The sequence below is a fragment of the Colobus angolensis genome, unplaced genomic scaffold (genome assembly GCF_000951035.1).
Source record: "Colobus angolensis palliatus isolate OR3802 unplaced genomic scaffold, Cang.pa_1.0 Scaffold79, whole genome shotgun sequence".
NCBI classification, from domain to species: Eukaryota; Metazoa; Chordata; class Mammalia; order Primates; family Cercopithecidae; genus Colobus; species Colobus angolensis.
The window spans coordinates 2836035-2852209 of record NW_012121709.1 but is presented as its reverse complement, the minus strand read 5'-3'; the positions used below and the strand labels follow the sequence as shown (position 1 = coordinate 2852209).

Here is a 16175-nt window from a genome sequence, read left to right as displayed (position 1 = left end):
TGGTTGGCCCACAAGAGCACTTCATTTTCACTCGTCCCTTGCTGCCACGTTGGGGTTTCGGAGTTGCTGGGAGTTGCGGGGGTGCACAAGGCAAAATGCGAGAGAGGCCTGCGCTGGCCTACAGAGACTCACACATCCAAAGCCAGGGGTCTCTGAAACCCCTAAGCTCCCAGATCAGCCCTCGAAGAAGCTTTCATCTCAGGAAAGATAAAAGAACACTGTTTTCAAGATTTCCCTCCATCTAAGCAAGGATGGTCCAAGTCATTGGCCCCCAGAATCAAGAACTGTGGGCTTAGGCGAATCCTCTGACCCCGACCGGGCGCTGCGGTAACAGAGTTAGTAATTCGGCGATTGGTAAGATCCGGTCGTTTCCCTCTCGTCCGCCCAAGAGGAGGCCCCCACCCTACTCGTACTGAAAACAGTCATCTCGCCTCTGAGGTGGGGGCGTTTGACGGTTTGTTTTACAAACTCAGCCTCCCTCCCCGACTTCTGGCGAGATAAGTCCCCGGGGTGGAGAAAGAACTGAAGCACCGAGAGATAAGTGCGATGCCTAGAGAAGATACTAGGCTGGCGCGCCTCCCCCAACCCACTCGCCCACCCCTTACCCTCTGCTGTGCACCCAGCCGGGCCTCGAGGTGAGGGCAGTGGCTTGGAGGGGACAGGCTCAGAACCCAGTCCCTCGCTGTGCTCGCTTTGTCCAGATCCTCCATTCTCTTCTCTACACCCACACCCACATCCAGGTGGAATATGGGGGCCCGCATGCGAATGAAAGACGAGATCCAAAAGGGCTGGGTAAATGCGTTTCATAAAAATCCTAAGTCCATCTTCCCCATTAGCTCAGACAGGGTCAGCCGCGCAGGCTGTGTGCGTGTTTGTGTGTACGTGTTTTTCGGTGTGTGGTTCAGTCCCAGTGTGTTGGCGTGTGTTCGAGTACAGATGCACTGGGGGTGTTTGGGTCTCTGCACATGGCTGCGGGTGGGGCACAGTGGAGAGGAAGCCCACACATTCGTGTGCTCCCCTAGCCCAGATGTAGGGGAGACCAGCACCGAGACACCCGAGCTCGGAAGCCCTTTAGCGGCGGCCAGGCGGAGCTTGGCTCCACGTGGGGCTGGAGAGCACGCAAGCCTGTAGTCTCGGCGCTCGCCTCTCCGCAGCCGCCGGCTTTTGTAGAACCGAGCGGCCGGATAGCAGCTCGCAGGGAGGCTCGGCCACCCGCCCGGCTCGCCCGGGGCCAGGAGAAGGAGAGCTGGAGAGAGTACCGGCTGCGGCGGTCGGAGAGGCGAGCGGAGTGCAAGAGAGGCGAGCGCCCCTGCCCGGCGCCCGGGCGCCCTCTCCGCCTTCCCCTCCCGGCTCGCCTGCTCGCTGATTCCCTCCCTCTCTCCCTCCCCCTTCCTTCTTGGCCCTGCCTCCTCCCTCGATCCCCGGCTGGATGACTGAGGCATTTCAGACGTGGGCTGAACCAGAGCGAGCGAGCTCAGGGGCTGCAGCGATCTCTCGATAAGCCACCTAGAGGCGACTCTGTGCGCGCGCTCCCCAGTGGCTCCCGCCCTCCCTCTGATCATGTTGACATATTCACAGGACAGGCAGTAGTACCGATGCGGCGCTGCGACGTTACAGTTTCCGACACCTTCTTTTTATAACTCAGCTCTATCCCCCAGCACTCGACCTGTGAAAACCACGCCTATGCAGCAACACAATTGGTCCGAAAGCGTCAAAGAGCCAATCAAGAGGCCTCCGGCTCCCCGCAGCCCACAGCGCAGCCCGACCTTCTAGAGCCGCCGAGCAGACGCCCGGTGAATTCTAGAGGCGGCGGAGGGTGGCGAGGAGCTCTCGCTTTCTCTCGCTCCCTCCCTGGCTCCCTCCCTCTCCGACTCCGTCTCTCACTCTCTCTCTCTCCCTCCCCCTCTCTCTTTCCCTCCGTTCCATTTTTTCCGCCTCTAAATCCTCCCTGCCCTGCGCGCCTGGACACAGATTTAGGAAGCGAATTCGCTCACGTTTTAGGACAAGGAAGAGAGAGAGGCACGGGAGAAGAGCCCAGCAAGATTTGGATTGAAACTGAGACACCCTCCGGAGGCTCGGAGCAGAGGAAGGAGGAGGAGGGCGAACGGAAGCCAGTTTGCAGTTCAAGTTTTGATAGCGCTGGTAGAAGGGGGTTTAAATCAGATTTTTTTTTTTAAAGGAGAGAGACTTTTTCCGCTCTCGCTCTCTGTTAAAGCCGGGTCTAGGACAGCTGCAGACGCCACCAGCGAGAAAGAGGGAGAGGGGAGATAGGGGGCGGGGAAGAAGAAAAAGAAAGGTAAAAAGTCTTCTAGGAGAACCTTTCACATTTGCAACAAAGGACCTAGGGGCTGGAGAGCGATTCCTGGGACGCAGGGCTGGAGTGTCTATTTCGAGCTCAGCGGCAGGGCTCGGGCGCGAGTCGAGACCCTGCTCGCTCCTCTCGCTTCTGAAACCGACTTTCAGGAGCGGCTTTTTAAAAACGCAAGGCACAAGGACCGTCACCCGCGCGGCTATGTTTGCTGATTTTTCGCCTTGCCCTCTTTAAAAGCGGCCTCCCCTTCTCCAAAAGACACTTTCCTTACTCCCTTTGAAGTGCATTAGTTGTGATTTCTGCCTCCTTTTATTTTTTCTTTCTTTTTTTCTTTTTTGTTTTGTTTTTCCCCCCTTTTGAACTATGTGCTGTTGTTAACAACAACAACAAAAAAAAAAACAACAAAACACAGCAGCTGCAGACTTGTCCCCGGCTGGAGCCCAGCGCCCCGCCTGGAGTGGATGAGCCTCTCCATGAGAGATCCGGTCATTCCTGGGACAAGCATGGCCTACCATCCGTTCCTACCTCACCGGGCGCCGGACTTCGCCATGAGCGCGGTGCTGGGTCACCAGCCGCCGTTCTTCCCCGCGCTGACGCTGCCTCCCAACGGCGCGGCGGCGCTCTCGCTGCCGGGCGCCCTGGCCAAGCCGATCATGGATCAATTGGTGGGGGCGGCCGAGACCGGCATCCCGTTCTCCTCCCTGGGGCCCCAGGCGCATCTGAGGCCTTTGAAGACCATGGAGCCCGAAGAAGAGGTGGAGGACGACCCCAAGGTGCACCTGGAGGCTAAAGAACTTTGGGATCAGTTTCACAAGCGGGGCACCGAGATGGTCATTACCAAGTCGGGAAGGTAAGCAGTGGGGGCCTCCTCCCCTAAGCTGTTGGATAGTTTTTTCCTCCCTTTATCTCTCTGCTCCCAGAACAGTCGGTTGGTCGGTTATTACGGCTTGGACGAAAAGTTAGTTCCCACAGAAATACGTGCACAGACTTCCAGGCCCTGCCCCTGTGGCAGGAAATTTCAGCTTACCTGGGCATCTGCACGGGTCTTATATTTGGTCTGCATCGTGAGTTCCCTCCCCAACAGACAATTTTTCAATGGAGCGTAGATATCCCTGCAGGGAGCAGGGGGGAAAAAAAGGCACTCTACTGCTAGAAACGCACTCTGCAAACCCTCCTGGAACATCCTTATTTCTTTGTTGATGTTGTGTTGTCTGTTTTATTTTGTTCTCCAGAAAGAAAAACTTAGAGCCCTCTTCTTTTGTGTGGGTAGTGGGAGGCCTGACACCAGTCCCCGGCCCTTTCTGCCCTCCAGTCTAGCCTCTGGGTCTGAAGGGGCCTGCTGCTGCCCTGGTCAGAGAGAAATCGAAGGGCATTTTGGTTTGTTTGCCCACACCACTTCACGTGTCTATAACCCAAGGGCGAGTTTAGCAGGCAATTTTGCATAATATTAAGATTATGTTTGCAGACTTAAGGAGCCAGTGAGGAGACACACACTGCTTTTTTAATGTGTGAATATTATCAACCGTGTTTTACATAATATTTAAAGGTCCCTGCCTGACCAAAACCTGCCTGGAAGAGAAGATCCTGCAACTGTCATTTAAAATCACTGATTTTTTTTTAATAGCACTGAAGCCTGTAAAGGCATGAAGTTAAAAAGATAAAAATAAAATCCCCTTCATGATATCTTAAGCATTCTGTCTCCTTCCAAGCTAAATGAGGCCAAAGTTTGGCATAAAATCCTCAAACCCACAAGACATTTAGTCAGTTTTCCAGCGAAGTGCTTCCTTGCTTCCTTTTAAGTCAAGACTACAGAATGCCAACATTTCTGTGAAATTAACAGCAATGTGGTGGCACAATCTTGCACTTTTGGACTGGCCTAAGGAGTAGGGGAATGTGTTAGCAGCTCCATGGGCAGATAGGTTATCAGGCCAGGAGTGCACCGTAATCTGCAAAATTCGTTCTGCGAACTCACTGAAGTCCAGTTTCACTTCGCCCACAGCGGGATTGCTATTCTGCAGCAGGGAGGGGTGCAACTTGACGTTCATTTCCTTGATAAGTTTAACATTTTCTCATCAATGGGTGGTGGAAAATTCTAGTCTTAACTGACCGCGCTTTACTAAAATCTTACCCCAACCTGTTTGGAACTAGATACCCACAGAAAAAGACATGGGCAAGAATTTGCTATCAGGAGGGCAATCGGTAAAGTCATACAAGGAAAAAAAAAATTGAAGAAATTGTTAGACAATGTAGAGAAATGCAGTGCCACAATGCATTTGTTTTGAACCTTGGGACATCTAAATATGGAGAAACTGAGAATATTTAATACATTAATTGTGGAAGAAAACGATTTTGCAGCCAGTTGCCTCACTCTGAAACATATAAGCTTATCAGTCACAATAGAAAGTCTTAAACTTGGTTTCAATATTATATGATACATAGGAAATCAAACCCAAGATTATGGGTGGTTTATCTTTCTTTTTTCTTTTCTGTTCTTTCCTTTTATAGGCGAATGTTTCCTCCATTTAAAGTGAGATGTTCTGGGCTGGATAAAAAAGCCAAATATATTTTATTGATGGACATTATAGCTGCTGATGACTGTCGTTATAAATTTCACAATTCTCGGTGGATGGTGGCTGGTAAGGCCGACCCTGAAATGCCAAAGAGGATGTACATTCACCCGGACAGCCCCGCTACTGGGGAACAGTGGATGTCCAAAGTCGTCACTTTCCACAAACTGAAACTCACCAACAACATTTCAGACAAACATGGATTTGTAAGTTTCATTGCTCTCTTCAGTAAAATTTTCTCCTTCTTCACTCAGTCAAAGGCAGTGCTTCCCCATTTCATGAGTTTCAGCCCAGACTTCTCCTTTGCTTCTCCCTGAGCATAGCAAACTTGTCCTTGTCCGGAAAAAGGATTCGGGGTGTTTCTCTCCGGATAATGGAAGACCTGGCGTTCTAAAAGAAATGGGGCAAGAAAACTTACTGGCTTGTGTTCTATAGCAATTCCAGCTCTTTGGTAGATGCCTGGCCTGAGAGTGAAGTAAAAGCCATTTTTTAAGAGCTAAAATCAATTTCAAGGCTATGTATTCATAAAGGATTTGTTTTGTTTTAAAGTATCATACTTCTGTTTTGAAACCAGCCATATTATTTTCTTGGGAAAGTTTACGTTTTGGAGACTTGACTCTGTTGGTTAAATGGTGCGAATACATTTTTAAAAACTCGTTCTTTTAGTAAAAAAGGAAGTGGGCTTAGGTGGGAGTCAGGCTTACCGTAAACGAGGCTTAGATCTTCAGAAAAAATGGTTTGTGTGTTGGGAGTGTATATATGGATTCAGTGAGAGTGCTTAGAAACTTAGAAAACGTGGATTGCTTGTAGAAATCAGGCAAAGGACCTTTTGCGCCTTTTCCTACCCCTCCCCAACATTTCAATAAAATAAACAGAGTGATAAGCAAGGAGTAAGCAGAAAGATTAGGCCCAGGAAGACGCGAATGGCGCGGAAATATCTTCAGCGGGCAGGAATTGCATTTGAAGCCCTTGATTTGATTAAGGCATAAATATTCCTCTCTAGAGTTCAGCCTTTCAGGGCTTTAAGTGGATTGGGCTCGTCAATTAGTGGGCGCTTAAAGTACTGAATCATTTTGTAAATTAAAATGCATGTTTTTCTCTATCTTTTAAGACTTTGGCCTTCCCAAGTGATCACGCTACGTGGCAGGGGAATTATAGTTTTGGTACTCAGGTAGGCTAGGGTTCAAGGTACGAATGATCCTTAGATGGTGAGGGTGGGGGGACCCTTTGGCAACTGAGGAGCAATTTGGATTCTCCAGAAGATAACATCTGTGGAGGAAAACGTACCCAGGGGGTACTCCAAGGAGGTGGGCTCGGTACAAGCGTGGTACCCTGCGGTGGGGAAGATTTCAGCCTGGCAGGGGTTCTAAGATCCCATTTGTTCTGCTAAATCCTTGTTTTATGTATGTCTCCTCTTCCCTGCCCCTGCAGACTATATTGAACTCCATGCACAAATACCAGCCCCGGTTCCACATTGTAAGAGCCAATGACATCTTGAAACTGCCTTACAGTACATTTCGGACATACTTATTCCCCGAAACTGAATTCATCGCTGTGACTGCATACCAGAATGATAAGGTAAACCCAAGGGGCTTTCCTTTTTAATGGTGATATTTTGCCTTCCCCTTAAAAGCTGTTTGAAGTCAGGATGAGACAGTTCCAAGAGAGTGGAGATGAGAGTCTTGAGTTTTCTTTTGTGAAGCATTTGGGTGGAAAGGAGAATGACAGCTCAAGGAGACAGAAAAACACCTTGACTAGGTAGGAACAATGTTGAGCAAAAAAAAAAAATGACATACTAATTTTGCCACAGAGAAGCTCCTGTAACTGCTCTCATTGATGCTACCCACACTCCTCCATCCCTTGGGCTTTGTCCTGTCTGTTTTAAGGTTCATCTTCTTCCCCTTGAGGAAGAAGGATCAAGAAGTCTCATTCAAAAGGAACCAGCTGAAAAATTAAGGCAAAAGCATTTGGGATCCTGGAAGGAGAATCCTAGTGGAGACCAGCTTTTCTGCCCTAGCTAGAAATCCTGAGTAGCTGGTCTGGTTTTTATTACCTTTTATGCTGCTGTGTTTTTTATGATGTGTGTGTGTGTGCGCGCGTGTGTGTGTGTGCGCGCGTGTGTGTGTGTGCATGTGTGTGCATGCATGCGTGTGGTTGGAAAAACCTACCCTGATCACAGGGTCATACCAATGGAGTTGTCTGAGGCTTTTGAGTTGAGGTGGCCAAAGTCACCACTACGTTTGAATTTTTCCCCCCACCCCGGCCCTGAATCTGGAGATTAGAAGGATCCCCAAAAGGGAAAGCACCTGATATCTAGAGCTATGGTGGCCTGAAGGTCATGGGCACAGAAAAAGTGACCCTTAGTGCTGATTCACCAGTTCCCAGATTGGCTGTTGGCAGTTATAGTGGTGGGAGGAGGGACTGAAGACCCCCGCTCTGCAATCCTGGACTTCAGAGAGAGTCCATTTTACCTGACAACACACTTCATTTTGAACTCACTGTCATTGTCACTGTCCTTGGGTCCTCTGTGGACTTCATGGTGGGGATGTTCCAGCTAAATTTCTTTAGTCTGAATACCAGAACATCATGATCATCTCTCCCTGTGAAACCTGAAGTCTTGGATAGAGCGATTTATTCCAAGAACATGAATCCAACCAAGGGTCCCTGTTTCCACCTCTGAGTAGCTCTGCGTATATAACTTCTTCTCCCCACCAAGGGGAAGGGATTTGAAAGATTACACACTGTGGCATTTTTCTCAGAGTGCAAAATGCATGTGCCCTCTAGACCCAGAATCCTATGAAATGAAGTTGTTAATGTAATAATAAAATGTAGCATTTTTGATCAGACAAAAAGGCCATGGGCCTTCTCCACCTAATGGCCATGGCAGAGAATATAAATGAAAAGAAATGTTTCCAGTGGTCATTCAGTACTGTAATTGTCAATATTGTAATTTCCTTAAACCACCCCCCAAGCAAAAAAAAAAAAAATCAAACCCACTCCTGCACTCACTCCTGCACAAGGGTAGTGAAACCCCATAAATCATTTATTGGATTCATGGAAAAGGGGTGTGTGTGCATGTGTGTGTGTGTGTGTATGTGTGTGTGTGTGTGTGTGTGTGTGTGTGTGTGTGTCAAGGGAGTATGCTATAATTTATGATTGATTGCACTGTATAAAAATCAAAATGAAAGCATAATTTTAAGATCTACAGGTTTTCCCTCTTGATGACTTTGGCAACACTTCCATGTCTAAACTCAAACTGTTGGCTGCCCAAAGAAAAGAATTTCTTTGAATAATTTCATCCCCAAATCCCTGGTTTGGCCTCATATAGGAGATACAAGCCCTGCTACAGTTTCCTTTGATTTTTCTCTTAGTTCTCTCCAAACTTCTGCCATTATCTCCTTTCCCTGGCATATCTATATGACTTCTGTTGGCAATCACATCTCTAGACTTGTTGAGTTGGGAAAAACACCCTCAAAACATTCTAGAAAATGAGGCCAATGTCTCTGTCTTGCTTGTGTCTCTTCCAATAGATAACTCAGTTAAAAATAGACAACAACCCTTTTGCAAAAGGTTTCCGGGACACTGGAAATGGCCGAAGAGAAAAAAGGTGAGTTGAAACAGTTATTTATTGGATAGTTTAGAAAAATCACTTTTTTTAGGATCCAACTCTGAAGTATTAGAAGTGAGATGCAGGCACTTGTCCTGAGAAAAGCGGGTGGAAATCACTCACTTTCCCCGCTGCTACATGCTTGCTGCTGTCAGTATACCCAGCACAAGTACTTTTCCTGCCTCCTTACCTTTAGGGAAATTAACTAGGCTACACCATACATAACTTATCTCTGGAAGAGAAGCATCAGGGATAATAGATTATACAGGGATGCCTATTAATTCCTAATTAATTTAAGTTCATCCTAGGCAGGTCCCAGAAAGAACCATGCTGTTGACAAAATGCTTGGAAATTTTTGCAATCCTGTCTTCCAAATACCATCAGACAGAGCTGGGGCCTTTGGAAAGATGTATGGCTCCTTCCCTCCTTCGTGGGGACATGTATCATTTTGCATTAAGTAGACAGCTGGAGAGTATATGAAAGAGGGTCTCCCCTCCCCCACCCCCTTTCAAAGAATTTCTAAAATCCAGAAAATCACTCCTACATTTTTAACCTATCCCCTTGGGACAGGCATTAAAAAATAATTGGTAACAGCTAAATACATTTTTATTCCAATTAATTTATTAGTAAAACGATTGCAGTAAATTGCAGCATAAAATAACGACTTCCTCCCAAATCTTAGCAACCATCCAAAATTTGGGTATGCTAGGGACAGACAGCATTGTGTTTGCAGGATTGGACACCCAGTTCTCCCTATATAAGACCAGCATTTCGGCTGTCTCTGACTAGATCCAGCCTCTCCTCTTGCTTTTAAATAAAATTTCACAGCCCAAGCAAATGCCTTTTCCTAATGAAACCCCCATCTTGAATAAATGCAACTGAAGCCTCCTTGCTTTCTCCCTAACCCTGTGCCACACTCTTCAGCCCAGTTACAGGGTCAAGAACAATGCTTGGGTCTATGTTGCTGCCCTGGGGCAAGCACATTTCAGCGAATTAGTGTTGTCCCTGGGCCACAGGCAGGGTGTGAGGCATGTGTGTACCGCTTTGGAAAGGGTAAGGGAAACAAAGAGGGGAAATGTATGTTACATTCTGTAACGTGGGTGTGGGCTTCTGCCACAGAAAACAGCTCACCCTGCAGTCCATGAGGGTGTTTGATGAAAGACACAAAAAGGAGAACGGGACCTCCGACGAGTCCTCCAGCGAACAAGCAGCTTTCAACTGCTTCGCCCAGGCTTCTTCTCCAGCCGTCTCCACTGTAGGGACGTCGAACCTCAAAGGTAAGCCATGTCACCTTTGTGATCACTAGACTCCAGTTCCTCGTGACCTGGAAGAGTTGAAGGGGGATGGGGCACCAAGCAGGGCACTTGCCCTTTAAAAGCTAGAACCCTTCTAAACATTCTTAAACAGAAGCCGGAGTTCAAAAAGAGGTATCAGGTGTGTCTCCCCTTCCCCCCTAAGGCAGTAGAAGGAGAGCACTGAGGCCTTTCCCCCAGATCCTTATTTGGCTGGTGGGGAGGGGAGGTGGGTGTCTGTTTGCATACTACCTCTTGGCAAGCAGCTTTGAAAACCTGCTTGAAGCGCTTCTCTCTTTTCTCTCTGTCTCTGTTTCTTTCTCCTCCCATTCTCTCTAAGCAAGAGAGGCTCCAACTGCTGACTTTTCACTGTCTTTGAACTCTAGGTTACAATGTGTTGGACTGGGTTGGGGGGAAGCAAGGGATTCTCTGCCACCTGGAAGCGGGAAGGTGGCCTAGAAAACATCCAGCTATAGAGCAACAATTGACCTGGGAGAGGAGGTGGAACACTGGGGATCTGCGGTGGGGGGAGAGCACCACAGTGGTGGGGGGAGAGCGGAGGGGGTGAGGAGTGGATGAGATGGCTCAACTCCCCCCTCTGTTTCCTGTGTTTAAAGAGCAAGCACTATTTATTTGGAAAGACACTCTCTCTCTCTCTCTCTCTCTCTCTCTCTCTCTCGACGGGAAGAAACCTGTTTTTAGTGAAATAAAATGCAAGTCCTTTATGTCTTCAATCCATTTAAGCTTTAAACATAAAATAGGATCCCTTTTTCTTTTCTTCTGGTGGAACACCCACAGAGGGTGTGGTGAAAGCAAAAAAGAATCTACGATTGTCCCCGGGCGGTGAGCCGGCTGCCCGACACTCATCTCTGTCTGCAGGGACTGGGGCAAACACAGAAGGTTCAACCGAGTGCTGGTGTTGAGGGACAGGTGTCCGTTCTGCCATTATTAATTCCGATGTCAGGGTTCTTGCCAAACAAATCCTTCCAGAGTAATTCACAAATTTGTGGAAGGTGCTGCTCTCTTGTCATTCACTGACCAAAAACTCTTAACAGTAATTAGAATATGTTCCAGCTGTGAGTTTTAATGTTAGTTTTTACTTTTAAAAAGTTAATTTGCAATCGAATGGGGAAATGTATGTGAAATCTTGCACCGCAGGAACTCAAAAAAAAAGAAGTAAAATTCATTATAATAAGAAGTGCTACTGATTTGGGGGTTTGTCCATCTAAGGGAAAGTTTAAACTCTGGGTAAATACTTTAAATTCATTAATCGCTTATTGAATTTTCCAGCAACGTTGTTGGGCACGATTATCCCCATTTTGCAGATGAGAACACTGAGGTGCAGAGAGGCAAGGGGGCTTTCCCCGGGATTACACAGCCCCTAAGCCACGAGCTAGGATTCCAACTTGGGAACTGGAGTGTCATTGGCTCAGACTGGAGCTAACGCCCTTCTGCCTTGGTTTTTTTCTTCTCCTATGGTAGATTTATGTCCCAGCGAGGGTGAGAGCGACGCCGAGGCCGAGAGCAAAGAGGAGCACGGCCCCGAGGCCTGCGACGCGGCCAAGATTTCCACCACCACGTCCGAGGAGCCCTGCCGTGACAAGGGCAGCCCCGCTGTCAAGGCGCACCTTTTCGCCGCCGAGCGGCCCCGGGACAGCGGGCGGCTGGACAAAGCGTCGCCCGACTCGCGCCATAGCCCCGCCGCCATCTCGTCCAGCACTCGCGGCCTGGGCGCGGAGGAGCGCAGGAGTCCGGGTCGCGAGGGCGCAGCACCGGCCAAGGTGGAGGAGGCGCGCGCGCTCCCGGGCAAAGAGGCCTTCGCGCCGCTCACAGTGCAGTCAGACGCGGCCTCTGCGCACCTGGCCCAGGGTCCCCTGCCCGGCCTCGGCTTCGCTCCGGGCCTGGCAGGCCAACAGTTCTTCAACGGGCACCCGCTCTTCCTGCACCCCAGCCAGTTTGCCATGGGGGGCGCCTTCTCCAGCATGGCAGCCGCCGGCATGGGGCCCCTCCTGGCCACCGTGTCTGGGGCCTCCACCGGCGTCTCGGGCCTGGATTCCACGGCCATGGCCTCTGCCGCCGCGGCGCAGGGACTGTCCGGGGCGTCCGCGGCCACCCTGCCCTTCCACCTCCAGCAGCACGTCCTGGCCTCTCAGGTATGGATCCTTCTTCCTGACTCCTTCAGTCTTTCCACCTTTTCTCCAGTTTCCCTGTCCTTTGCCAGCAGACCCACACCGACCCCTTTGGCCTAGTAGCTGTAATAATTTTTACTGAGCCATTACCAGGTTCAAGGCTTAGCTCATTGAGTTATCATGACTTCATTCTCCCCATTCACCCCAGAAAAACTTTAAAATTTTTCCTAAGTTAAAGGCCGTTTCCAGCAGATTAGATAGGTAGTAATAAAGATAACAGCTAGACACAGCACTTACTTTCAGGCATTCTTCTAAGTGCTTGTACTGTATTGACTCATTTGACCTAACCCTTCAGGGGTACTATTATCACCTCCATTTTACAGATGAAGGGGAAGACGCCCAGAGATGCTGAGTCACTTGTCCAAGGTCACACAGCTGGTACATGGTGGAGCTGAGACTCGACCCCAGGCTGTCTGACTCCAGGGCCTCTTTGAGGGTTTCTGGTTTTAGCTTCAGAGCTGACATGTCTCTTAAGTGTCTCATAGTCAACCCTCCCCCAGGAATGGGACTCTAGGCCTGGGGAGGGGAAGTGACTACTTCCTGAGTAGGAGTTCAGTCTTGATTCCTCCAGCCTTTCCTCCCATTCCAAGCTCTTCTCCCCACCCCCAAACCCAAACAGGCCAGCCTATTCCTCAAAGGGTTAATGGTTGTGCACACGTGGGAAATGTCAGAGGACAGGGATAAGCAGGGACTGGGGCAGGCCTAGAGGCCTGTGTGTGGCTCAGACAGCTGTGCTGGGGGGAAGTCTCAGGCGCTGGAAACACCCTGAACTCGATGAAAAGGTTCTATGAGGTTTTGCATGCTGTTGCCTTTTGTTTTGTCTGAGCACATTCGTCTCCCTTCCCTGAGCCAAGAAGCCAGATTGGCCTCCCCCTCCAGGGAGGAGGGAGCTGAGAAAAGGCTCGGCTTCTGGCGTTTCTCAATTCCTCCCATTTCCTCTGCTGGCTTCTCCTGGAGACCCTGTCCTAGGTGGGCAGGTGGTTGGTAGACCAGGGGCTGCCTGGACAGACAAAACCTTAAGGGCACCTCAAGGCATGGTGCAGAGAACTGGCCCAGGCCAGGGTCCCTGCATCTTAAATGCTGCTTCTGCCAATTCCCAGCTTAGTGCACTCCTGAACTCCTGGGGCCTACCTCGACTTCTCACCTGGAACACCAGTAAATCATGCTGGACAATTTCTTTGTTTCTGTTTATAGCAAATGCCCTTTTATTTCCCTCCCCCATTTTCCTTTTGCTTAAGATTAAGATCTTCACTTTTTTTTTTTTTTTTTTTTTGGAGAAACTTCTAGGAGATTGGGGTGGGAGGATGGGGGTTGGGGAAGAAGAAATATTTTAAAAATTATTCTTAATAATGTATGTCCTCTGGCTTCCCCTTGCTTACCTTTGTGGTGTAAACTGAATCTGTATCCCCATTTAACAGGTGCAAGGAGTAACCCTTAAGGGGAGATTTCCTGGGGGCCCGCACACACTGTGTGCAGCCTATTGCAGGCTTTCACTCATTTAGTATCTACAAAGTCCTCAATAAGCGTATGAATTACTTATGATTTCCCTGTTTTTTCTTCCTGTAAGGAAGCTGAGGCACAAAAAGTGAATCAAAGTCTCTTGGCCTAGGATGACACAGCTAAGATTTGTACCTAGAGATTTCTGAGTGCTGACTTATCTCCTGCCCCCACCCATCTCTCCCCCCAAAAAAACACACCAACAGCAAAACATATCAGGGATTCATGGCTTGCCCATTGTTGGAGGGGGAGAAGAGAGGAGATGGATGAGGTAGGCTCCTCCCACCTGGCTGACGCGCTGTGTGTCTCTTTTCTCACCCCAGGGCCTGGCCATGTCCCCTTTCGGAAGCCTGTTCCCTTACCCCTACACGTACATGGCCGCAGCCGCGGCCGCCTCCTCTGCGGCAGCCTCCAGCTCCGTGCACCGCCACCCCTTCCTCAATCTGAACACCATGCGCCCACGGCTGCGCTACAGCCCCTACTCCATCCCGGTGCCGGTCCCGGACAGCAGCAGCCTGCTCACCACCGCCCTGCCCTCCATGGCGGCGGCCACGGGGCCCCTGGACGGCAAAGTCGCTGCCCTGGCCGCCAGCCCGGCCTCGGTGGCGGTGGACTCGGGCTCTGAACTCAACAGCCGCTCCTCCACGCTCTCCTCCAGCTCCGTGTCCTTGTCGCCCAAACTCTGCGCGGAGAAAGAGGCGGCCACCAGCGAACTGCAGAGCATCCAGCGGTTGGTCAGCGGCTTGGAAGCCAAGCCGGACAGGTCCCGCAGCGCGTCCCCGTAGACCCCTCCCAGACACGTCTCTTCATTCCAGTCCAGTCCAGGCTGCCGTGCACTTTGTCGGATGTAAAATAAACCACGGGCCCGCCATGGCGTTAGCCCTTCCTTTTGCAGTTGCATCTGGGAAGGGGCCCGGGACTCCCTTGAGAGAATGTGCTAGAGACAGCCCCTGTCTTCTTGGCGTGGTTTATATATCCGGGATCTGGATCAGATTCTGGGGGTTCAGAAACGTCGGTTGCATTGAGCTGTTGGGGGTGGGAGTTCCAACATTTATGTCCAGAGCAACTTCCAGCAAGGCTGGTCTGGGTCTCTGCCCACCGGGCGGGGAGGTGTTCAAAGACATCTCCTGAGTGCGGATTTATATATTTTTTCCTTCACTGTGTCAAGTGGAAGCAAAAATAAAATATTTCAAAAAAAAAAATCGGGACAAGTGAATACATTAACATGATTCAGTTTGTGCAGATTAAAAACTTTATGGGGACTTGCATTATCGGTTCTCAATAAATGACTGAGCAGCTTTGTTTGGGGAGGGAAGTCCCTACCGTCCTTGTTTAGTCTATATTAAGAAAATCTGTGTCTTTTTAATATTCTTGTGATGTTTTCAGAGCCGCTATAGGTCTCTTCTTGCATGTCCACAGTAATGTATTTGTGGTTTTTATTTTGAATGCTTGCTTTTAGAGAGAAAACAATATAGCCCCCTACCCTTTTCCCAATCCTTTGCCCTCAGATCAGTGACCCAAGGGAGGGGGGGATTTAAAGGGAAGGAGTGGGCAAAACACATAAAATGAATTTATTTTATCTAAGCTCTGTAGCAGGATCCATGTTCTTTGACAGTTCTCTTTCCTGTATATGCAATAACAAGGTTTTAAAAAAATAATAAAGAAGAAGTGAGACTATTAGACAAAGTATTTATGTAATTATTTGATAACTCTTGTAAATAGGTGGAATATGAATGCTTGGAAAATTAAACTTTAATTTATTGACATTGTACATAGCTCTGTGTAAATAGAATTGCAACTGTCAGGTTTTGTGTTCTTGTTTTTCTTTAGTTAGGTTTATTTCCAGGTCACAGAATTGCTGTTAACACTAGAAAACACACTTCCTGCACCAACACCCATACCCTTTCAAAAGAGTTGTCTGCAACATTTTTGTTTTCTTTTTTAATGTCCGAAAGTGGGGGAAAGTGCTATTTCCTATTTTAGCCAAAATAGGGGAAGGAGTGCCACTTTCCAGCTCCACTTCAAATTCCTTAAAATATAACTGAGATTGCTGTGGGGAGGGAAGAGGGCAGAGGCTGTGGTTTGACTTGCTAATTTTTCTTTTGTTATTTGTATGTGCTAGTCTCTGATTTCCTCACAATGAAGTGGAATTTACTACTGTTGTCAATATCGATGGTGTTTTGAATTGGTGCCTATAGAGATATATTCACAGTTCAAAAGTCAGGTGCTGAGAGATGGTTTAAAGACAAATTCATGAAGGTATATTTTGTGTTATAGTTGTTGATGAGTTCTTTGGTTTTCTGTATTTTTTTTCCCCTCTCTTTAAAACATCACTGAAATTTCAATAAATTTTTATTGAAATGTCTTCAGGCCTGTGTTAAATGCTTTTCCTTGGGAACCTTTCCTGAAGGTGGACAGTCAGGGGAGACTTTACTCTCTTCTTGTTCTGAGTTTACCCCCTTCCCTTCACCTTTAAATAATTAAGACCGCCCCCAGCGAACCAAAATGAGATGTCCCTCAAGTTACAAAGCGAAAAACAAAAGTCCCTTACTTGAGCGAAAGGAGCCACTTCAATCTGAAATTACTTTTCCTTTAAATTAGGGAGCAAAGCGGGGAGACGGAAAGGGGCCTGATGAGAATACAGAAAGAAGAGTAATTTCCGATACTTTCAAATTTTAATGGAAAAAGACTAACGTGCTCCCTAAGTCAGGT

At 48.5% G+C, this 16175-nt stretch overlaps 1 protein-coding gene across 2 annotated transcripts; it reads left to right on the top strand.

Annotated features, from left to right (window-relative positions):
• The first annotated feature begins 1541 nt into the window (after positions 1 to 1541).
• On the top strand, positions 1542 to 15829 carry TBX3 (T-box 3). Of its 2 annotated transcripts, XM_011928701.1 has the most exons (8): positions 1542 to 3161; positions 4817 to 5084; positions 5990 to 6049; positions 6310 to 6456; positions 8409 to 8485; positions 9605 to 9762; positions 11260 to 11930; positions 13787 to 15829. In XM_011928701.1, exons 1-8 carry the CDS (start codon positions 2773 to 2775, stop codon positions 14246 to 14248), a joined length of 2232 nt encoding a protein of 743 aa, XP_011784091.1. In that variant the 5' UTR covers positions 1542 to 2772; the 3' UTR covers positions 14249 to 15829. The 2 variants fall into 2 exon arrangements, with proteins under 2 accessions (XP_011784091.1, XP_011784092.1); XM_011928702.1 differs by lacking the exon at positions 5990 to 6049.
• Positions 15830 to 16175: the final 346 nt, after the last annotated feature.